Source organism: Leopardus geoffroyi, chromosome D2 (genome assembly GCF_018350155.1).
Source record: "Leopardus geoffroyi isolate Oge1 chromosome D2, O.geoffroyi_Oge1_pat1.0, whole genome shotgun sequence".
Lineage (NCBI taxonomy): Eukaryota > Metazoa > Chordata > Mammalia > Carnivora > Felidae > Leopardus > Leopardus geoffroyi.
The window spans coordinates 30,337,053-30,362,015 of record NC_059334.1 but is presented as its reverse complement, the minus strand read 5'-3'; the positions used below and the strand labels follow the sequence as shown (position 1 = coordinate 30,362,015).

Sequence of the window (24,963 nt, the reverse complement as noted above, 5' to 3'; positions counted from 1 at the left end):
TCTCCCTCCCTCTCTCTCAGAAATAAACAAATATTAAAAAAAAAAAAAAAAAAAAAAAAAAAGCAGGAAGTTCTCCTTTACTAATATAAGACCACTGATACCAAAGAATCAGCACTCTTTTACCACTTTAGAGGATGTTTTGCATTTTACAATAGGATTAATGTTATTTACTTCATCAGTAACATGATCCATTTATTCAAGCTACAAGACTTTATGATTAAGGTTATAGAATTGTTAGGATGAAAGGCAAGAGCACCTCAAACTTTCTTAAAGTGGCATACAAACGACTTCAAGTTGAATAATCCTACAGTTTCTGAATAAACACGGATTCATAAGAAAATATTAGTTATCTCTAATTCCAAGTTGTGATGTAATAGTTTGCTGTTGGGGATCAGACCAGGTGAAATATTTAAAAGTATGTGGCTGAGGGCCACCTGGATGGCTCAGTCGGTTAAGCATCCAACTCTGGCTCGGGTCATGATCATAGTTTGAGCCCCACATCATGGTCTCTGTTGTTAGCACAGAGCCTGCTTCAGATCCTCTGTCCCTCCCCTCCCTGCTCATGTTCTCTCTCTCTAAAATAAGTGTCCAACTTTGACTCAGGTCATGATCTCTTGGTTAGTGAGCTCGAGCCCTGTGTTGGGCTCTGAGGAGCCTGACTGGGATTCTGTGCTTCCCTCTCTGCCCCTCCCCCACTTGTACTCTCTCTCTCAAAAACGAACATTAAATTTTTTTTTAAATTAAAAAATAAACATTAAAAAACATGTGACTGAACAGTAGTATTTTGAGAGGAATGAAAAATGTACCTACTAAAGTCTAAGTGCCACTTAAAAGATTTTTTGTGTTGCTACATTTCTACCTTGACTCAGACAAATTTCAAAAAAACACCTGAAATTCTTAAAATTTCAATTGTTCTACAATGACTGAATCAAACAATAGAAATGCAAAAACAGGGACACCTGCGTGGCTCAGTCAGTTTTAGTATCTGACTTCAGAGCAGGTCATGATCTCAAGGTTCATGAATTCCAGCCCTGAACAGCCCAAAGCCTGCTTTGGATTCTGTGTCTCCCTCCCTCCGTCTCTATCCCACCTCCGCTTGCACTCTCTCTCTCAAACATAAACACTAAAAAAAAAAAAAAGAAAAAAAAGCAAAAACAGGGGGCACCTGGCTGGCTTCGTTGGAGGAGCATGTGACTCTTGACCTTGGGTCATGAATTCAAGCCCCACATTAGGTGTAGAAATTACTTAAATAAAACTTTAAAAAAATGCAAAAACAGGTATCTAGAACATAAAAAGGATGGGAAAATAAAACTAAATGTTTTCATAGTCCTGCTTTATCATTTTTGTTAATTTTTTGACTTGGTCAAGGTCAGATGACAGTACAAAGATATTTACTTCTGAATCATATTCAAAGCAGTTATCTATTTTTTAATGTTTATTTATTTTTGAGAGAGAGAGAGAGAGAGAGAGAGAGAGAGAGAGAGAGAGAACATGAGTGGGGAAGAGGCAGAAAGAGAGGGAGACACAGAATCTGAAGCAGGCTCCAGGCTCTGAGCTGTCAGCACAGAGCCCCATGCGGGGCTGGAACTCATGAACCCTGAGAACATGACCTGAGCAAAATTCAGATGCTTAAGTGACTGATCCACCCAGGCGTCACTAATGTTTATTTTTGAGAGCAAAAGAGAGACAAAGCGGCAACAGGAGGGGGCCAGGGAGAGAGGGAAACACAGAATCCGACGCAGGCTCCAGGTTCCTAGCTGTCAGTAAAGAGCCTGATGCAGGGCTCAAATCCACAAGCTGGGAGATCATGACCTGAGCTGAGGTAGGACGCTTAACTGACTGAGCCACCCTGACACCCCCAACGCAGTTTATTTTTTAATTTTAATTTTTTACAAAGCAGTTTAGAAAGGAAAAAATAGGTCCCTTCTCTTTCCTTCATTTTCTCTAAAACCATTTTTTTTATATGTAACTTGCTTTTCTTTTTTCTAAATGATCTCACTTTCCACTTCCACTGAATTTATAAAAAGTTTAATACAATTTAAAAATCTACACTTTTTCTTCATTCTCCCAATATTACTGACCTAAATATCTGGGAAAAATGAGTCTAACAAGTGGACTTTACAATGATTTTTCTCATTTACAAACATACTCTATTAAAGAACTATACTGTTTATTTTTATTATTCTTTAATTTAAAACAATATTTATTTTTGAGAGATTATGAGCAGGGGAGGGGCAGAGAGAGAGAGAGGGATAGAGGATCCAAAGCTCACACTGTGCTGACAGCAGCAAGCCTGACATGGGGCTGGAACCCATGAACCATGGGATCATGACCTGAGCTGAAGTCAGAAACTCAACAAACTGAGCCACCCAGGTGGCCCCTTTTAGTCTTTTAGCTGAAAAACTTTCCAACTACTCAGAAATGTTTCATTTTACCTTAAAAATGGAGAAACGTTTATTTTATGATAGAGAGTGAGGAAGGGAGATACAGAGAGTGAGAGAGAGAGAATCTCAAGCAGGCTCTGAGCTGTCAGCACAGAGCTCAACTTAGGATGAGATCATGACCTGAGTGGAAACCAAAGTCAGATTTAGCTTAACTGACTGAGCGGAGCCACTCAGGCCCCTGGAGAAACATTTATACAGTAACAGTAAAATTATGGATTAATCATTAATTGTTCTTCAAAGAAGCTCAACAAACCCTAAGACCAGAAAGAGCAGTTTAAAACAAAAATCAGTTTGAAAGAATTTCAGGTATTTTAATCTATTTCTTAATAAGAGCCACGTGGATTCAATTTAGCTTAAGACACATATAACATGGCACTTACGTTCTCATATTAATCTATTTGGAACACCTTGCCATTATCCTAGCAAAATAAGGCAAAATGAAATAAAATAACCCTAATATGGCATATATTTCTATGATAGAGAAACATTCCAGTAAGGGTTAAATACAAAAAAAACCCCAACCATCTGCTAAAGATGTGATTCAATTTTCACCAGTGTTAAAAGACATGTCATTTAATCCTAGATTTTTCTTTTCTTTTTTTTTTTAAAGATTGTTTGTTTATTTAGGCAGGCTCTGCACCCAACATGGGGCTCAAACTCATCACTCTAAGATCAAGAGTCACATGCTCTAGTGACTGAGCAAGTCAGGCACCCCTAATCCTAGACTTCCTTTTTCTCCCCCCAAGATTTTATTTTTAAGTAATCTCTACGTCCAATGTGGGGCTCAAACTTACAACCATGAGATTTAAGAGTCACATGCTCTACCAACTGAGCCAGCAGGTACCCCTCCTGTATTTCTTTAGACCAGAGTTTCTCAACCTGCATACTGACGTTTTGGGCTAGATAATTCATTGCTGTTGGGGGGCTATCCTGTGCAATGGAGGATGTTTAGCATTTAACAACTAGATGCCAGTAGCATTCACCCAGTTGTGACAAGTAGAAGTGTTTCCAGACATTGCTAAATGTCCTCTGGGACAGATGATAGGATATCCCCTGTTAAGAACCACTGCTTTACAGTATATCACATTTCCTATGCTTTTCACTCAACGGTTAATCAACTCTTATATATTCACTTAAATTCTGAAGGAAGTACACAGACTAATAAAAAAATTATTTTTAATTAAAGAAGGCTTAACTTAAGACATCATACTGACATCTACTGGCTTGGTACTAAACTGTACATTTGACATATACTGCATTTAAAAAAAAAAACCCTCAAAATTAAAATATAGGTGCTATTTTGGGAAAGTAGAACAATTAACTGAAAGTAGTAACATTAACATCAGTACTGTTTGTTTTTTGTAAGTCTAACATATAATAACAATGGTAACGGTCTATTATTTTCTTAATTTTTGATGTACTGTCTTTTGGATAACTGAATTTGTAATGAACGGCTTAGAGACTGATAATTAAAGGGATTTTTTTAAACAAGTAAAAAAGTATGGTTCAAAAACTTGCAAAAAATTAAGCAGCATGCTATTTTATGATTTATACTGAAATTTTAGAAGACTGAAAAATTTTTATAAAAACCTAATGGTAATTCTATAAATAAAATTACAATTTTCTAGATATTTTAATAAAAGACATTTGGTAATTAAATACTACTATCAATTAAATTGATGAACTTTATTGGGGTTAAAACTATAACAAAGTTCATCCTAAAACATTTTGCAATGCAAAATTATTTCACTCAAGGAGTGTTTAATATTTGAATGCCAGGAATTACAAGCAATTTTCAAAAGCAGAGACTCTTCACATTCATAAAACTTTATACATCATTTGAACTAACAGATATTTATACTACTAAAATCAAACATGCATCACTTTCAAACATTCTTGTATCATGATTTTATATATTACATTATTTAACACCGTTCCTCACTGCTACATGTATTTATCATACGCTTGCACCATTCTCCTTGGATTTCTGATCTTTATCTTCATTCTTCACGTTATCCTGCAACATAGTAGACAAACAGATTTTATTAGATTCTCTAAAATGTTACTTTAAAAGTAAACATTAGTAAACAGATACTCTAAATAGTCCATTTTACCATACATAAAAAACTGACTCAGGGGGCAACTACGAAAGAAAGCTCTCAATTCTACTACGCAGAATGATTTCTAGTATGTGAGAAAGCTATCTAAGTCCTAAGAAATTTAAAGTTCTTAGGAGTAAGAGCAGTATATTAGGAATATAGCAGTATAGTAGGAATTTTTACTCCTTGTTCTGAGTGACACTGAGGATATGGCAGATCTCTCAATTACTGAAATTATTTTGTAATGGCACTGAGTCACAGATTTGTCTTTTAGTGACAAAGCACACATAAACCACATTGACATTTCAATTAAGTTCTAGAAAAATAAATCTTTTGGAAATTGCTTGTAATTAATCTAACAAAGGACAGAATGATACCATTATTTAAGCCTAGAAAAACTACTAGGAACTTAAGAACATTAAAATTTCCAAACACAAATTTAAAAGTTGAAATAAATTGAAAATACGAAAGTACAAAACTGCTAACCTTCTTCAGAACAGTGTGGATTTCATCCATTACTGTAGATAAGTTTCTGATTGTCTTACTGAGTTGGTTTTCAAATTGCAAATTCATGTTTTCTGTAATCTTTAAGTTTTCTTGTAACTGACTAAAGTCCTTTTTAACTTCTCTGAGTTCACCAGAGAGGCTTTTGTTGGAATTCTCCAGATTTAATATGGTTTTTTCATCCTCATCTGTTAAAAAAAAAAAAATAAATAAATCATCTTTCCCCTTTAACACCCCCAATTTAAATTAAAACAAAATTTTTTTAAATTTTATTTTTGAGAGAGACAGAGTGAGAGCGAGGGGAGGGGCAGAGAGAGGGGGAGACAATCTGAAGTAGGCTCCAGGCTCTGAGCAGTCAGCACAGAGCCCGACATGGGCTCGAACCCACAGATCATGACCTAAGCCAAAGTCATATGCTCAACCGACTGAGCCACCCAGGCGCCCCTCCCCCAAATATAACTGTGAAGTTAAAAGTATAATGGGGCCCCTGGGTGGCTCAGTTAGTTGAGCATCTGACTCTTGATTTTGGGCTCAGTCATGCTCTCATGGTTTGTGGGTTTGAGACTCCTCCTTGGACTCTGCATTGACTGTGTGGATCCTGCTTGGCATTCTGTCTGTCTGCCCCACCCCACTTGTTCTGTCTATCTCTCAAAAATAAATGAACTTAGGGGCACCTGGGTGGCTCAGTCCATTAAGCGTTCAAGACTTGATCTCAGCTCGGGTCATGATCTCACAGGTTCATGAGTTCCAGCCCCACAATAGGCTACATGCTATCAGTGTGGAGCCTGCTTGGGATTCTCTATCTCCCTCTCTCTTTCTGTCTCTTTCTGTCTCTCTCTCTCTCTCTCTCTCTCTCTCTCAGAATAAACTTAAATAAATAAATAAACTTAAAAAAAAAAAAAAGTAGGGGTCCCTGAGTGGCTCAGTCGGATAAGTGGCAGACTCTTGATTTCAGTTCAGGTCATGATCTCATGGTTCCTTAGATCAAGCCCCACACTGGCCTCCACACTGACAGTGTGTGGAGCCTGCTTCTGATTCTCTGTCTTCCTTTTTCTGCCCCTACCCAGCTAGTGCTCTCTATCAAAATAAGTAAACAAAACAAAACAAAACAAAACAAAACAAAACAGGGATTTAAGGAGGGACACCTGGGTGGCTCAGTTGGTTAAGTGTCCAACTCTTGATTTCGGCTCAGGTCATAATCTTACAGTTCATGGGTTCAAGCCATGCATTATCCATGTGGAACCTACTTGCGATTCTCTCCCCCATCTTTGTCTGCGGCCCCCTACCCCCTGCATTCTCCCCCTCTCTCTTAAAATAAAATAGATGATAGATAGATAGATAGATAGATAGATAGATAGATAGATATGCCTGAGTGGCTCAGTTGGTTAAGCATTCAACTCTTGATTTCAGCTAAGGTCATGATCTCACTGTTAGTGAGATCAAGCCCCACATTAGGCTCCATGCTGACAGCATGGAGACTGCTTAGGATTCTCCCTGACCATCCCCTGCTTGCATGTGCTCTCTCTCAAAATAAATAAACATTTAAATAAACAAACAAATAAATAAAAGATGCAACAGAATAGGGATGCCTGCCTGGCTCAGTTGGTGGGACAGACAACCCTTAATCTTGGGGTTTTAAATTTAAGCTCCACGCTGTGTAGAGAAAGACTGTTTAAAAATAAAGTCTTATAAGGGGCACCTGGGAGGTTCAGTTGGGTTAAGCATCCAATGATTCTGTCTCCCTCTCTCTCTCTCTCTCTGCCCCTCCCCTGCTTGTGCTGTCTCTCAAAAACAAATAAACATTAAAAAAAAAATAAAAAATAAAGTCTCTCCAGGCTCTGAGCTGTCAGCATAGAGTCTGATGTGGAGCTTGAACTCAAGAACTGCAAGACCATGACCTGAGCTGAAATCGGACACTTAACCAAGTGAGCCACCCAGGCGCCCCAAAAATAAAGTCTTAAAAGATTCAACGGAACAATAAAGGAATCTAAGAATGCACATGAAAAATCAAAGATTCTTCTACAGCTAAGCAATGTTGTAGTTTTTATTAAAGTGGTCAAAAGTAAGTTACATTATGTGCCTACTCTAAAAGGCAAAGGATGGATATGCATGTGTATGTAAGTATGTATACATATGTGTACACGCATAAATCCCAACAGGGTGTTAAAAGTACCAAAATACCCAATGCTGTTCCTTACCCGTTTTTTCTTCTAGCAATTGCAGTTTCTGTTCTACTTCAGCTCTTACTTTTTCACTTTTTTCCAATTTTTGCAAGAGGCTTCCTACATCTACCATTGCACCATTGTACACGATAAGACCAACATTTTCTTCCACATCCTTTGGTTCCTGTTTTACTGTTGGTGTTGGAAGTAACAACCTGTTTCCTATTAAAAAATTTTTTTTATCATTATTTTTTCTTTAATAACATAATTATAAAATGACATAATCGTAAAATAATACACTCAAACCTAGCATATCTTCCTGCAATGCTTCAGACTCTTCATGGTTTTCTTCATCTTTTGAAGTGTCTGTTAATTTCCGGTAAAAGCAAGATTCACGGAGTACTACTTTATTCAGAAGTTTCTTTACCTGTTATTCAAGCAAGTAAACAAGTTAAAAAGAATATGTTTTTGATTTCCTTAATTGTGTTATTTTCACATATGAGGAACATCAATGGCATTTGTGTTCTTAGTACCTCTCCCTTTGAAACACTTCTGCTTTTTTTTAGAACTGTCTTCCCCATAAACCTAAAATTCAAATAATCTTTTGAAAAAATTTGTTAAAAAAGAAAAAGTATAACACTGATAGAAACACTAACACATACATTAAGGTATATATACAAAGATATGACAGCATATAGCCTGTAATTCTAAAACATGGAAACCGCCTAACAAGAGAGACTACTTAAAGGAAATTATAGTATATCTGTGTTACACAATGCTATGCAATCATAAAAAGAAAAAAGTGGGGTAATTGTGTGTGCTTGGGTGGCTCAGTCAGCTGAGTGTCAGACTCCTGAGTCTGGCTCAGGTCATGATCCCAGGGTCTTGGGATCATGACCTGTGTTGGCCTCTGCACTGAGCATGGAGCCTGCTTATGATATTCTCTCTCCATACCCCCAACCCCCTGCTCACACACACTCTTAAAAAACAAAACAAAAACAAAAACAAAGTGGGTCTCTATTTTCGTGGCAGAATGGCCACTATACATCGTTAAACGAAAAAAGCTGTCCAGGGGCACCTGGCTGGCTCAGCTGGTAGATCATGGAACTCTTGACCTCAGGTTGTAAGCTCAAACCCATGGTGGGTGCAGAGGTTAGTTAAAATCTTGAAGAGAAGAGAAGAGAAGAGAAGAGAAGAGAAGAGAAGAGAAGAGAAGAGAAGAGAAGAGCAGAGCAGAGCTGTCTATCAATAACGTATAAAATGGTTTCATGTGTTGTATCTGTGTACACACAGATCGTATGTACATGTATACGAGTTGCTTACAAAAAGATCCAGAGAACTATATATGAGGCCAGAGGTGTAGAAAAAGCTTTTTTTTTACTTCACACATTTCAGTATTTCTTGACTGTATTACTTAAAATGGCTTTTCATTTTAAATATTCACAAGACAGATTACCTGAGCCCGAGAAAGATGTAGTCCAAGAGTATAAAGTATTTCTTCCAAATCCTTTTCAAGAAGGTAACCACAATGGCTTTGATCAAAATAAACAAATGCCATTAACAAATCCCTGTTAATTGTGATCATCTGAGTCTTTTCTTTTTCCTAAAGAAAATGCAGAAGATAACAGTGAAAAGTAAGAAACTGAGAGCGTGTCTATATAATAGCCAAAATCTGAAAAGACCTTTGTCTCATGTTAGAAGTTAAAATGAGTTGATCTGGTTTATGTGTATGGGAGAAAGGAATAAGACATACCAGTTTACCTGACATAAACATAAATACCAAAATACAACTGGCTGAATTTTGCTCCAAGTGGTAATATATACATATACAAGGATGAATAAACTTCATGTGTTATGCTTAAGTTTGGATTATGTGAGTAATGGAAATTATTATATTATAAAGAACACAGTATCCAATAAATACCTTATCTTTAGAGGGTCTCTCCTTGCAGTACCTGTTGACATCTCTTTTGTCATCTCGTTTGTTTATTTCTTCCTCATCCCTATCTATAAAATCAGAACAACAGCAAAATACTCATTAATACAGATATTTCCAACTATTACAGAGGCCAAAGATAGTTTTCTATTACTTACTAACTTTCAAAAGACATAAGGGCAAAAAAAATTATATGAATAAAAATGGTTTGGAATTCATAGGAAAGAATTATGAAGAAAAATGGGTGCCTGGCTAGCTCAGTCAGTGGAGTACGTGACTCTTGATCTCAGGGTTGTAAGTTTAAGCCCCATGTTGGGTGTAGAAATTACCTAAAACATTAAAAGAAAAAAAAAACTATAAAGAATAATAAGAAATGTATAAAGAGGCTAGAAGGAGGAAAAATTTAACTTTATTAAATCAATTAACTTTGTTCCATAAAAATTTGGAGGACATAGTTAAAAAAATGAATGTTTTATATATAAAATTAGAAATTATAACACAAATTTAAACAAAGCGAAATATATTTTCTAAGAATTAAAAGGAAAAATATTCAACACAATAAAACCAACTGCAAACAGATTATTGCAAAATAAAACGTGAGCATCTGAGATGTTAAGATAATTTTAGAAGACCTAACAGTATTAATATCCAGAATTTGCTTTCATTTACATATCTATTCCACAGTAAAAGATGGGAACTTGGATAAATCGTTCTTTTTATTTTAAAAGATTTTTTTTTTAATTTTTTATTTTTGAGAGAGAGAGAGAGAGCACAAGCGAGCATGAGCTGGGGAGAGGGGCAGAGGAAGAGTGACAATCTCAAGCAGGCTCCATGACCAGCACAGAGCCTGATGCGGGGTTCATGACCTGAAAGGAAATCAAGCTGGATGCTCAATGGACTGAGCCACCTGGGCACTCATTCCATTTTAATTTTTTTAAAAAGATTTTATTTTTAAAAATCTCCATACCCAACTATGGGGTCTGAAACCACAATCCCAAGATCAAGAGTCACATGCTTCATCAACTTAGGCAGCCAGGTGCCCCTGAATTGCACACTCTTTAAAAAAACTTTATTTATTTTTAAGTAATCTCTACACTTAACCTGGGGCTCAAACTCACGACCCCAAGATCAAGAGTCGCATGCTCATGACTGAACCAGCCAGGCACCCGAACTGTACTCCAAATTTTAAATGAAGGAATTACATAGTATGTGAATTATATCTCAACAAAGCCATTATTGTAAAACATAAACAGGCAAAAGGTCTAAAACTGGACTGTGGTGATGGTTTCAAAAAAAGTTACTAAGAATGATTAAATTGCACATTAAAAAAAAAATTTTTTTTTTTAACATTTATTTATTTTTGAGACAGAGAGAGACAGAGCATGAGCGGGGGAAAGGCAGAGAGAGAGGGAGACACAGAATCTGAAACAGGCTCCAGGCTCTGAGCTGTCAGCCCAGAGCCCGATGCAGGGCTCGAACCCACAGACCGCGAGATCACGACCTGAGCCGAAGTCGGACGCTTAACCAACTGAGCCACCCAGGCGCCCCTAAATTGCACATTTAAAATAAGTTTTGTAGTATGTATTAGCACCTCAACAAACTGTTTAAAAACAAATGTGTCCTTGGAACCATACTATAGTACAGAGCAGTTCAGCTGCTTTATTAGGTTTATTACTTTATAGGGTAAACTAATTTACTGCTAAGAGCTTCAGTTTCCTCCATCATAAAATACAGAAAATACCCCCTGAGTAGAACTATAATTACAAATAATTTTTATCAAGAGTATATCATATACTACACAAATGTTAAATTCCCTTCCTTAATATTTTATAGACATGATCCACCTTATTTGAGTATTTAACTTGAAAGCTGTCACTTTGAAAACTTTGACTCTCCTGGAACTCAGATTTTTAAAAATAACTTTAAAGAGGGGCACCTGAGTGGCTCAGTCGGTTGTGTCCGACTCTGGCTGTTCATGATCTTACAGTTCATGAGTTCGAGCCCCCCATCGGGCTTGCTGCTGTCAGGTGAAGCCCACTTTGGATCCTCTCTCCCCGCCCTCTCTGCTTCCCCACTGGCCCTATCACAAAAACAAACATAAAAAAAGAGTTGGGACACTTAACCAACAGAGCAAGCCAGGCACCACGGTGTGTTGGTATTTTAAAGGACACAGTTGACACATACCATCAAATTTCTGTCCAGAAAAAGTGCAACAATTTAAACTGACCCCAAGAGTGATGAAACAACTCTTCTCTTTACCCTGGTTAATATGACCTTTTATTAAAAACTTAATTTCATCAAATTGATAGGAAAAAATAGATCTTATTGTTATATGCTGATTACTAAGATTTAACACCATTTTAGACATTAAATGACATTGGATTTTCATTTTTAAAAAAATTACCAATTCTACTTTACCACTGGAAAAAGAGTAGTCTCCCAATAGGTTACTTGATAGGTTAATGAAATATAGTATAAGGGAAAAAAAACCTGATATCATAAACAAGCAGCAATTGGAAATACAAAGAAAACCAAAAAAGAACGATAATCCCATCACCTTATTTGGCTTTGCAGTTAATGATATTCATTCAACAAATATCTACTAGAGACTATTTGGATGTTGAGACTATTCCAGGAACTTGAAATAAACATCAGAAAAGAGGAGACAAAAACTGCTCTTCTATTTTTTTTTTAAGATTTTATTTAAAAAATTTTTGAAGATTTTTTTAAAAGTTTATTTTATTTTTAAAGATTTATTTTTGAGACTGTGTGTGAGTGGGGGAGGGGCAGAGAGAGGGGAAGGACAGATGATCTGAAGCGGGCTCCCTGCTGACAAGAGACTGATGTGGGGCTTGAAACCACAAACCATGAGACCATGACCTGAGCCAAAGTTGGATGCTCAACAGACTGAGCCATCTAGGCACCCCTAAAGTTTATTTATTTTGAGAGAGAGAGAGCACACACACGCACACAGCAAAGGGGCAGAGAGAGAACTCTAAACAGGCTCCGTGCTGTCAGTGCAGAGCCCAGCGTGCGACTCAAACCCATAAACTGTGAGATCATGACGTGAGCCAAAATTAAGAGTCAGATGCTTAACTAACATAGCCACCCAAGGTCCCCTTTTAAGATTTTATATTTAAAATTTTTTTCACTGTTTATCTCTGAGAGAGAGAGCATGAGCGAGCGCTAGAGGGGGAGGGACAGAAAGGGAGGGAGACAGAATCCAAAGCAGCCTCTGTGCTATCCACATAAACCCCAACATAGGGCTCGAACTCCCAAACTATGAGATCATGACCTGAGCAGAAGTTGGGATGCTGAACCAACTGAGCCACCCAGGACCCCCTTAAGATTTTACTTTTAAGTAATCTCTACAACCAACATGGGGCTCAAACTCACAACACGCTCCACCAACTAAGCCTGCCAGGCATACCAACACTGTTTTTTGTATGTATGTATTTGTTTAATTTTTTTTTTTTTTTTTTTTTTTTTTTTTGAGAGAGAGAGAGCAAACAATCCAGTGGGGATGGGCAGAGGCACAGAGGGGGAAAGAGGATGTGAGGTGGGCTCTGTGCTGACAGCATCGAGCCCAATGTGGTGCTCGAACTCACCAACTGTGAGATCACGGCCTGGGCCAAAGTTGGACCCTCAACTAAGACACCCAGGTGCCCCTATATGTATGTATTTTTAAGTAAGCTCCTTGCTCACCTGAAGCCCAATGCAGGGCTTAAACTCACAACCCTAAGATCAAAATGTGAGTTGAGATTGAGAGTCAGACACTTAACCAACCAAGCCACCCAGGCAGCCCCTTAACAATTTTATTCTTCTTTTCTTTTTAACGTTTGTTTATTTTTGAGAGAGAGAGAGAGAGAGAGAGCACGCGCGCGCATGCAGCGGGGTAGGCACAGAGAGAGAGGGAGACACAGAATCCAAAGCAGGCTCCAGGCTCTGAGCAGTCAGCCCAGAGCCCGACGCAGGGCTTGAATCCACGAACCGTGAGATCGTGACCTGAGCCGAAATCGGACGCTTAACCGACTGAGCCACCCAGGTGCCCCAACAATTTTATTCTTAAGTAATCTCTATACCCAATGTGGGTCTCAAACCCACAAGCCTGAGATCAAGGGTTGCATGCTCTACCGAATGAGCCAGCCAGGTGCCAAAAAAACCTCCCTCTTTTCCTTACTAAGAGCTCATATGTATTCAACTAGGAAAAAGACAGTAAGTAAAATAAGTAATTAGTGTTAAGAAAATAGGTTTAAAGTTCTATAAGTAGAACAGAATAAGGAAGGATGAGGAATGTGTACTGGTGGGGAGGACTACATTTTTTTTTAAAGAGGGCTGAGTGCAGAGTAGGCCTTACTGAGAAAGTGATAGCTGAACAAAGACCACAAATGTGAAGGAGTCAGGAAGGCAGATCTCTGGGAAAGAGTGTGCACATAGAAGGAACTGCCAATGCAAAGGTCCTAATATGGGGGCATACACAATGGGTTCAAGAAACAGGATCCATTAGGTGCAATGTGCAAGTAGAAAGAATGGTAAGAGATGAAATTACAGACTTGATGTGGTAGAGCCTTAGACAGATGTCACTGTAAACACTTTGGCTTTTAACATGGAGTGAAATGGAGACCCACTGAAGGAGTCTGAAAACAAATCAGAAAAAATAAATGAAATGACTTAAATTTTACAAAGGTAATTCTGTCAATTGTGTTGAGAAGAGACTTTATTTTTTTTTACTTTTTAAAAATTTTTTTAATGTTTATTAATTTTTGAGAGAGACAGAGAGCAAGCAAGGAAAGGGCAGAGAGGGAGGGAGACACAATCCAAAGCAGGCTCCAGGCTCTGAGCTGTCAGCACAGAGTCTGACATGGGGCTTGAACTCATGAACTATGAGACCATGACCTGGGCCGAAGTTGGACACTCAACTGACTGAACCACCCAGGCGCCCCGAGAAGAGACTTTAAAGGAGAAGTGAGCAGGCCAGGAAACCAGACAGGAAGATATTTATTTATTTAAATCTTTATTTATTTTGAGAGTGAGTGAGTGAGCAGGGGGTGGGGAGAGGCAGAGAGAGGGAGAGAGAGAATCCCAAGCAGGCTCCGTGCCACCAGCGCAAAGCCTGACTCGGGCTCAATCCCACAACCCACGAGATGATGACCTGAGCTGAAATCAAGAGTTGAAAGCTTAAGCAACTGAGCCACCCAGATGTCCCCATTTTTAAAAATAAACTATGCAAGGGGCAGCTAGGTGGCTCAGTCAGTTAAACATCCAACTCCTGATTTTGCCTCAGGTCCCAATCCCAAGGTTCATGAGATAAAGCCCCATGTGGGACTCTGCACTGACAGCATGGAGCCTGCTTGGGATTCTGTCTCTCTCCCTGTCTCTGCCTCTCCCCTGCTTGTGCTCTCGCTCTCTCAAAAAAAACAAAACAAACAAACAAAAAACAAATACTTGGGGCATCTGGGTGGCTCAGTCAGTTAAGCGTCTGGTTATGATCTCACAGTTTGTGGGTTTGAGGCCTGCGTTGGGCTATGTGCTGACAGCTGTGGTATGCTTCAGATTCTGTGTCTCCCTCTTTCTCTGCCCCTCCCTTGCTTGCTCTCTCTCTCTCTCAAAAATGAATAAACATTAAAAAAATAAAAATAAATAAAAATAAACTAGGCAAGAGAAACATCGCTTGGATTAAGGTTAGATTAGTGGAGCTGGTAAGATATGGTCTGCTTCTGGATTTTTTTTTTTTTTTTTTTTTTAACGTTTACTCACTTTTTGAGAGAGACAGGGTGCGAGCAGAGCAGGGGCAGAGAGAGAGGGAGACACAGAATCCGAAGCAGGCTCCAGGCTCTGAGCTGCCAGCACAGAGCCTGACACGGGGCCTGAACCCACAAACTGTGAGATCATGACCAGATGCTTAACCAACTGAACCACCCAGGCACCCCTGGATGTTTTTAAGATAGAGAAAATATGACTTCCAGATAGGATGGAAATGGCATATGACAAAAAAGAGGAGTTTAGGAGGATTCCTAAATTTTAGCTTGAGCAATTTAAAGGATGAAGTTGCTATCAAATTATTGTAATAAGGCTGAGGGTGGAAGGTTTTTTGTTTTCTTTTTGTTAAAGGGGGAAAGCAGGAGTTGAGTTTTAGATACGTTCATTTTGAAATGTCAGATAACTTAATGGAGATACCAAGTAGGCAGCTGATAGGGAAATATGGGAGAGAGGTCTGAACTAAGACAGAACAGTCAGTATATAACAGTACTTTATATATAGCATATAAGAGAACAGTCAGTATATAACAGTACTTTATATATAGCATATATATAAACAGTATATAACAGACAGTACTTTAAGCTAGGAGAATGGATGAGAAAACCACCAAGGTAATTATATACTAGAATAAAGAAGACAAATAAGGATTGAGAGCCAGAACATTCTGACACAGACAAAATAATGAGAAAACAGTTTAGTGATTTAATTAAAGCAGTGATAGGACCATACTGGAGAACGGAGCAGGGGGGTGGGGGGAACCAGGACAATAAAAAAGGGCTAAATTGGACAAAGCAGGTTATAGAAGATAAATGAAGCAATATTGCTATTGAGATTATCAGGACAATTAAGACTAGATATTAGGTGGTTAAAGTGGAATACGATGTTATTGTTAATTTTCTTAGGTGGGATTATAGAGTTATGGTTAAGAGAATATCTTTTCTTGGGAAGTTGAAGAATTCCTACTTTCAAATGGATCAGAAACACACAGAAGACAAAATATTCACAAATGAATGAATTGTTGGATATGGAGTGTTTGATGCACTATACTCTCAGCTTCTTTTATGTTCAAATATTTTCATTAATGCAAAGAAAAGTAAAATGCTGTGGTAGCAAGAAAAGGTAGAGGCAAACCAAAAAATACCTTAAATGGTAATAATCCTCAGAAAATATATATTATAAAAAATCTCTAGGGGCGCCTGGGTGGCGCAGTCGGTTAAGCGTCCGACTTCAGCCAGGTCACGATCTCGCGGTCCGTGAGTTTGAGCCCCGCGTCAGGCTCTGGGTTGATGGCTCAGAGCCTGGAGCCTGTTTCCGATTCTGTGTCTCCCTCTCTCTCTGCCCCTCCCCCGTTCATGCTCTGTCTCTCTCTGTCCCAAAAATAAAAAAAATAAAACGTTGAAAAAAAAAAAAAAATCTCTATTCTAAAAAAGGATCTTCAGGGGCACCTGGGTGGCTCAGTTGGCTAAGCATCCAACTTCGGCTCAGGTAATGATCTCACAGTTCTTGAGTTTAGCCCACTTCGGGTAATATATGTTCAGCATTCCCAGGCAGTCCTAAGTGTCCTACAGAAAAACCCTGGGTGGAACATAAAGGGGGTCTGGGTGGTGTTAACAGAAGGGAAGGCAGAGCTGGTGCAACTGGCCATGGAGAAAGCTGACTTGGCTTGTGTAGCACAGAGAAGACAGCTGGTTTATTCCACGACTGCTTGTCCTAAGCAGAAAGTGCCTTTCAGTATCTATTTTTGCAGGTTTATTACATATGTCTGGTTCTCAATTCCAACAGTTTAGTAAGATCTAAATAAAATGCTAGATTCTACTTAAAAAAATTCCTCTCATCCATTAATAATATAAACAGGTTTTTACTAAAAAATATTTTACTGTTTCTAACAAAGAAAAAATACTAAAATTCTAGATTGTGATTACATAAAGTCAACAAACAAAAAATATAGTTCATCCAAAGAAGAGACAAAGAAATTTGAACCATACCATCTTCTTCATCCTCAGCTTCTTCTGCTTCCATTGGATCATACTCATCCTGATTATTATCTTCTTCAGTTTCATCATCATCTTTAGAATCATCTTTTCTTTTATCTTCTTTCTATAATTTAAAATGTCTTAAAATTAAGCAAGATATCTGACCAAACGTTAAATGACTGAAACCATAAAGCATTAAATTCATTAAATTTACTTGAAAAAGATACTATAAAATCTTAACAATGCACTTTAAAAGTAAACTACCATTCAAATATATGTAAATAAACCACTATGCTATACACCTTAAATTATAAAAAAGAAAGTATCAGAAACAAGATCTAGATGTTTATAGAGGCTTAATTCAAAGTATTAAATTTCTAATAATACAGTAAAACCTTTTAGTTTGGCCTTTACATTTCACTATCATGATGAAATTCATCATCATTTTTATACTCTAGAAGACTAAATGAAAACTTCTAAATCAGGTTGGTGGCCATGGAAATAATTACAGACCTTCCTTTCATCTCTATCTTCTTTTTTATCCTTATCATCGCCTGATTTTCTCCGCTTGGGTTTTGGTTCATCAGTTTCATCATCTCTATCTTCTTTTTTATCTTTTCTCTCATCTTTTTTGCTTTTCTTCTCCTTTTCTTTTTTGTCCTCTTTCTCAGGAAGAGATAATAATGATTTGTATATTCTGACACCAAAATCTCTTTGAAGCATTTCATTGAAAAGTTCTGCAAACAATGAAACCTATAAAAAGACACCAAGAGTAACGCAACTTTAATAAAAATACTGAATACATCCAGCACAGTAATTTATCAAATAATGACTTGCCACATCTAACAATTAACATTCACTAATAATAGAGTTGTAATAATTGGTGTCAATGATGTTGAAGATTCTCAAAAGACTCAAAAACTCTTATGAATACTATATAGTGTACTTTTGGCCAAATTTAGAAAAAATAGTAAAACTGTACCACAAAAAAATTGAAAATGAGTAGAAAAAAAGGGTTTCTAATATTTTACACAGCAATTCATCTTCATGATTAATGAATGTTATTCATTTACTCAGCAAGTTTTTCTGAAATGCCTACTATGTAACATGGAGTGTTTTAGGCATTGGTGATATAGCATTAAAGAAAGCAGACAAAAATCTTGACTCTAATGAGCTAATCAAGTGGGGAAAAGTAAAAGGTAACCAAACCAACATCAAATGTTTAAGCAGGATAAACACAGAGAGAGTAACAAAATGTCATATAGTCAGAGAAGGCCTCTCTGAAAAGTGAGCTGAAGGTGGCAAGGGAATGGGCCATATAAATATCTATAAAAGCATTTCAGAAAAGGGAGACCAATTCAGAATTCTGAGTAGGGAGTATGCATTATTATTATGCAAGTGTCCATGTATACCGACATACTCGTGAACCTAAAATTATATAATGAATTTTCTACATAAAGATTTCTAAGGAAGGGGCATCTGGCTGACTCAGTTGGTAGAGCACACAACTCTTGATCTCGGGCTTGTGAATTTGAGCCCTCCACCAGGTGCAGAGATTACTTAAAAATATTAAAGAAAGAAAAATTCTAAGGCTAATTGTTTCTAATAGATTGAAAGGGTCCAGGACTTGAAATGGTTGACCACAGCTCTAAAATATGTATTCTTGGGGGGTGCCTGGGGGGCTCAGTGGGTTGAGTGTCTGACTTTGGCTCAGGTCAAGATCTTGAGCTCCATGCGTACAAGCTCCAAACTGGGCTTGCTGCTGTCAGAGCAGAGCCCACTTCAGATCCTCTGTTCCCCTCTCTCTGTCCCTCCCCCGCTTGCCCTCTCCCGCTCTCAAAAATAAATAAACTGAAAAAAAAAAATAAATAAATAAAATAAAATACATAATCTTGGGGTGGCTGGGTGGCTCAATAAGTTAAACACCTGACTCTTGATCTTGGCTCAGGCCATGATGTCATAATTCATGAAATCAAGCCCCACATGCGGCTCTGCAATGACACTGCAGAGTCTGCTTGGGATTCTCTCTCCTCTCTCACAAAATAAATAGACTTAAACACATACATACAAACATAATCTTATACAATGTGTTCAGTATACTTGACTATTTTTCTGATCATAAAGGATAATATAATGTATTAAAATTGATCTTAGTCTATTTTCTTTAATTCATACCCAGTCTTTACACATTTTAAGAAAACAGAAATCTATTATCTGTAAAATGACCACTAAGATGTTGAAAACTCCACTTTCTCTTAACCATTAGTGTAAATAAATAAGAAAAATAGCAAGAGGCATATCTTTTCCTAAGTCTTCTCTTTTCTATTACCTAGAGATAAAAAGTAGTAATTTAAAGGCGTTAAATAAGAAGCCCAGACCAGTAACTAGAAGAATAGAATTAATTTTTTAAAGTTTATTTATTTATTTATGTAATCTCTACACCCAATGTGGGGCTCGATCACACAGCCCTGAGATCAAGAGTTACGTGCTCTTCCGAATGAGCCAGTCAGGCACTACCTAGAAGAGCAGAATTGAAACTGAAAGAGATAAGCCTAGAATTAATATTAAATCAAAGATTTATAATTTTATGATAAATGCTTTTTCTTATAGAATTTTTAAAGATTTTATTACCATTAAAAAAATTTTTTTTAATGTTTATTCATTTTTGAGAGAGACAAAGCATTAACGGGGGAGGGGCAGAGAGAGAGGGAAACACAGATTCCAAAACAGGCTCTAGGCTCTCTGAACTGTCAGCACAGAGCCTGACAAGGGGCTTGATCTGACGAACCATGAGATCATGACCTGAGCTGAAGTCGAATGCCCAACCGACTGAGCCACCCAGGCACCCCATTATTAGCATTTTTTTAAGTAACCTCTATACCCAACACGGGGCTCAAATTACAACCCTGAGATCAAGAGTACCATGCTCCATCAAATAAGCCAGCTAGGTGTCCCTCTTACAGAATATTTTTTAAAAATTCATGTACCAAAATGACATCTGCATTCTAAACAGATTAAAAGGAAATTAACCCAGAAGATATGTTAGGTGAGGAGGAAAACAAAGAAAGGATCATTTTACTAATGAAGGGCTATTTCACAAATTGCTTTGTTTCCAATAGAATAGCATTAGTTTGAGATCCATGGACACCATCAGTCAGATTTACATTATATATTGTATAAGCAATATACAATACCAAAGACTACTTTTTCATTTACTTATTCAAATTACTACTAAGAGTTATATTACTATCAAGAGTTATATATATGGCAACTAGTAATAAAAATAAAATCATATAGCCATAATATTTAAAAACATTTAAAAACACTATAATATTTAAAAACAGTATTTAAAAACACTAAAAATTATAAATATTTTACTTTTTGTAACCTGTCATATCACGACCAATAAGCATGGACTTCGTGTTTTATAAATGCCTCAGTAATTCTCTGTGTTTGTAAATGTCTCTAGTCTTAAGTAATTCATTTTCATCTTGTGGACAAGGATATCTTAGGTCAATTAAGTATGACTGACTTTTCCAATATAATTTATAAAATAAAACAAAAACAAAAAGACCAATGTGAAATGTGTTAAGATACAATAATTGAATACAATTATAATTTTCCCAGGCTATTAAGAAATTAACATTTTTAAATATTTTACATTGTTTTACTTAAAGAATGAAGCTATCACTTCTTTAGGGATAAAAATCTTCAATTACTTTGAAAAATAAATATGTTGTAAATCTGCAGTACAATAATGGTAAAAAAGAAATAGATTCATATTGAAAAATAAATATCAATTATTTTTTATCTTATACCTCAATTACAAGCAAAATTTTAAATCCTATTAAATGAGATTTTAATTATAGAGTAAATAATAAAGCATTACTTCATTCTAAAGGAAGCAATTAGACATAATGTATCATGTGTCCCCTGTAAGTCTGATAAAAGAACACACCACTACTTACAAAGTAGTTTTTTAAAAAAATAATTAAATCAGAATCTGATTAAAACTTCAGATCTATCTATCAATTCACACGAAATACAGAGGCCAGAGGAACATTTAAACAATCTTACAGGAATGCAATCAACAAAAAGGAGTCATTTAGAAAAATCAGCTGCTGTCTCCACCCCCACCAAAGAATAAAATTGCAAGGAAAAAACAAAAACCCAAAAACATAATCCATGAAAAAGGCCATCAAAGAAATTTAAGAGATATATTAACCAATCAAAACGTATGTACCTTATTTAGATCCCAATTCAAACTTAAAACATTACCTCGAATGAATGTTCCTTATTATCCTCTAATCTGTAGTCCAAAAGTACACTCAAGGACATAATGCTACAGTCAAACTTGCCACTTTTTGCAGCCCAGTTTGGATGTACTATGATGGCTGGTTCATCCGGCAAAATGTATCTTCTTTCCCGACGCTGGCGTTCCATTTCTTCTTGACGTTTTCTTTCTTCTTCCTACATATTTGAAATTTTAAGTGCTGGTTATATGTCCACATACCATATATATATATTAAACGCACATCATGGAAAGAAAAAGGGCAAAATTCCCATGACTCCTTATTGTGATTATGCCAAACATAGGGCTGGAAGAAAGTTCAAATTTACTAAAGACAGCAGTTTTTATGGCTCCTACTTTTCTTTCTTTTCAGTTTCTCAGCATAAGAAATTGTCTTCTAAGGGGGCTGGGGGGACACCTTTATTAACATTATATAAATCAGGGTATTTGGAAAATAGTGATGGTAGCATAGCTTCTGGATCTTCTTGAATCCCCACATTAAAAAAGAATAATCTATATACCAAAACCAACATCCAAGTACACTCACAACAAAACAAGGTGAAATGGTATCCCCATAAACCCCAGTATATAAGTGGGTAGAAAAAAGTCACAAGAGCCAAAAGACCTATATGTTACTGGCATTTGTATAGAGAGAAAGCAAAAGGAAACAATGGAGTTGTATGATGGATCTAAGAACAGGAAAACTAGGGAGGAGGAGTTAAGATAGAAGAGTAGGGAGACCCTGAGGCTTGTCTTGTACCTTGAACACAGCTAAATAATAAATAATTTTGAACACCCAAGAAATCTGAGGAGAGAGCAACAATGCACAACTAGACATGAAAAAAACACCACATCATGAAAGTTCAGCTGAGGATCTAAATCCTCAGAACCAAGGGAAACCCCAAGATGGAGATGTCCTTGCCAAATACCAAAAGAAGGAACGTAGGAGAGCCAGCCCACAAGACGAGCCAGATGATGGGCACACATCTTTGACACTGGCCTCATCTAACGCATAGGAGCACATGTGGGACCTTGGTAGGATCTCACACCTTTGGTTTCAAATCCCTGACTTCTGTTTTTCTACTTAAAAAAACATAAAAAACAAAAACAAAAACACCACATTAGGATATATACTTATTTTCCCACTGACTTTGTTTTCTAAGTGAAATCTAAAATTAAAGTCAATAAAATGTGTGGCTTTCCTCATCCTCCATTAATGATTAAAATTGTCCATTTAAAAACTACACAAAGACAATGTAGTCCTAAATAGCTATCCAGCTTTAATTGTAGGGCACTGAATCACCTTGCAAACAAATTACAGTCACTATGATTTAACAATAGATACTGTACTGGGTATTGCTGGGATTTTTTTGGCAAACTTGTAACAAACCAGAGAATAAAATTTCACTCTTAATCATCATGTAGAAGAACACAATAAAGAAACCTAAAATATTTTAAACAAGAAAACCACAAAAGAGTCAATAGGTATTCACTGGAAAGTGAGCAGGTCAATTTCATAAAAGCAGCTGAAACTAGGCAACATTTTACTCCCAACGATAGTGAGTACAAGGAGCCGGTGATCTAAAAGTGCCTAGAACATTCTAGGTCTATGAACTTGCAAGGCTGATTTACCACGGCATCTTTACAGCATAGGGCCTTACACTGAGGAGGTTATTTCTGGAAGTAGAATCATTAGAATAGGGAGCAGGATAGCGACAACAGAGACATGGGAGGAGAAGGTCCTGATAAACAGTGATAGAAGTGCAACAGAGATTGAAATCTCAGAAAGCAAGCCATCATATATTTTGAGAAAATAAGAAAATAACACAATATAGAGCTCAATGAAATTTAAAAAAGCTATCTCGGAGTACCTGGGTGGCTCAGTTGGTTAAGAATCTAACTTTGGCTCAGGTCATGATATCATGGTTCATAAGTTCGAGCCCTGCATTGCTTCAGATTCTCCATCTCCCCCTCTCTCTGCCCCTCCCCCCCTTATACATGTGTGTTTTCGCACTTTCTCAAATATAAAGATTAAAAAAAAAAAGAAGCTGTCTTAAGCAATCTCTTCTAATAAAATGTTAGGCAAACTAAATTCACCTAAAAATGAGCAACAGAAAGTATTGAGGTCAAGTCCTATACAAAGTTACTATTAAAAAAAAAGAGAGAACAAGAACTATATCCCTACAGACAATGAAAGTGGGCCAGAAAAAGTCATAGATAATAATCTTAACTTACTATTTTACTATTTTAAAGTGTGCTAAGAGAGATTGAGAAAATCTCACAAACTATGAAAGAACAACATAAAGAATTTTAAAAGTAAAAATAAGGTGAAAGGGGTGCCCGGGTGGCTCAGTTAAGTGTCCGACTTCAGCTCAGATCGTATCTCCCAGTTCTTGAGTTTGAGCCCTGCGTCAGGCTCTGTGCTGACAGCTCGGAGTCTAGAGCCTGCTTCTGATTCTGTGTCTCCCTCTCTCTCTACCCCTCCCCTGCTCACCATCTGTCTCTCTGTCTCTCAAAATATATAAACACTAAAAAGATTAAAAAAAAATTTTTTAAGTAAAAATAAGGTGATAAAATACAGGAAATAATTACAAAGAAAAAATCGATTCAGAAATTTAAAATAAACTAGAAGGAATACAAAAGCAAATAAACTCAAGAGCCACTGCCTTAAGCAAACAGAAGACAATGGGAAAAAATTTTAAAACAAGAAATGAAGAGGAAAAGGATCCAAGCAAGAGATAGACGCTGAAAAGGCAAAAATACTGAATATGAGATAACAAGATTCTTATAAGAAAACAATAGGGAATAGACCAAATACAAAACAACTATTACTTAAGAAAATGTGACTGTTGATGACAATTTTATTCCCAAGAGCCAAGAGATGAAAACAACAAGTGTCCACCAGAGATGAATGGATAAACAAAATACAATATACACATGAAATGGAGTATTATTCAGCCTTAAAAAGAAATGAAGTTCTGATATATACTAGGACATGAACTTTGAAAACATTACATTAAGAGAACCAGACACAAAAGAGCAAATACTGTATGATTCTACTTACATGAGGGATCTAGCACAGACAAATTTGGAGACAGAAAGCAGAACACAGGTTACTAGGGTAGAGAGGAAGACAGGTATGGGGACTTAATTGTTTAATGAGAGTTACCATTTGGGATAATAATAAAGTTCTGGATGTATAAAATAGGGATAGTTCCACAACACTGTGCATGTACTTAATGCCACTGAATTGTACACTAAAAATAGTATAATGGTGATTTTTATTAACGTATATTTTACTAAAAAAATTTTTTTGTTAAAGAGAAATTTTGCTCAGAAAAAAAAAAAAAATCTGAAATCACATAGCGAAAGAGCACATCATGGGTCTAAAGATAGTAACTCAGAATGACCAGTATCAAAATACCATTCTGAAAAAATGAGAAAATCAGTGCACCTAGGCAAAATAGCAAGTGATCGTATCAGAAAGTAAATTGCCTTATCATCAATTTTTGACAGCAAAACTCTACGTCATAGAAAAGAGAGTTTATTAAAAACATTCAAAAGAATATAAATGTGAATCAAAGATTTATAATCACCAAAACTGGCTTTAAAAGATTATTTATTTTTATTTAATTTTTTTTTTAATTTTTTCTTTCAACGTTTATTTATTTTTGGGACAGAGAGAGACAGAGCATGAACGGGGGAGGGGCAGAGAGAGAGGGAGACACAGAATCGGAAACAGGCTCCAGGCTCTGAGCCATCAGCCCAGAGCCCGACGCGGGGCTCGAACTCAC

General features: G+C 36.8%; 1 protein-coding gene across 8 annotated transcripts in view; it reads right to left on the bottom strand.

Annotated features, from left to right (window-relative positions):
* Positions 1-4,115: 4,115 nt before the first annotated feature.
* CCAR1 (cell division cycle and apoptosis regulator 1) overlaps positions 4,116-24,963 on the bottom strand; it is a 65,052-nt gene continuing 44,204 nt past the window's right edge. For all 8 annotated transcript variants that reach the window (XM_045437621.1, XM_045437626.1, XM_045437624.1 and 5 more), the window contains 9 exons: positions 21,157-21,348; positions 17,392-17,631; positions 16,891-17,002; positions 9,134-9,216; positions 8,666-8,812; positions 7,516-7,636; positions 7,246-7,431; positions 5,030-5,235; positions 4,116-4,461 (listed from right to left, as the gene is read on the bottom strand). In XM_045437621.1, the coding sequence (XP_045293577.1) occupies positions 4,402-4,461; positions 5,030-5,235; positions 7,246-7,431; positions 7,516-7,636; positions 8,666-8,812; positions 9,134-9,216; positions 16,891-17,002; positions 17,392-17,631; positions 21,157-21,348 (1,347 nt within the window). In that variant the 3' untranslated portion in view covers positions 4,116-4,401. The remainder of the gene's footprint in view (positions 4,462-5,029; positions 5,236-7,245; positions 7,432-7,515; positions 7,637-8,665; positions 8,813-9,133; positions 9,217-16,890; positions 17,003-17,391; positions 17,632-21,156; positions 21,349-24,963) is intronic.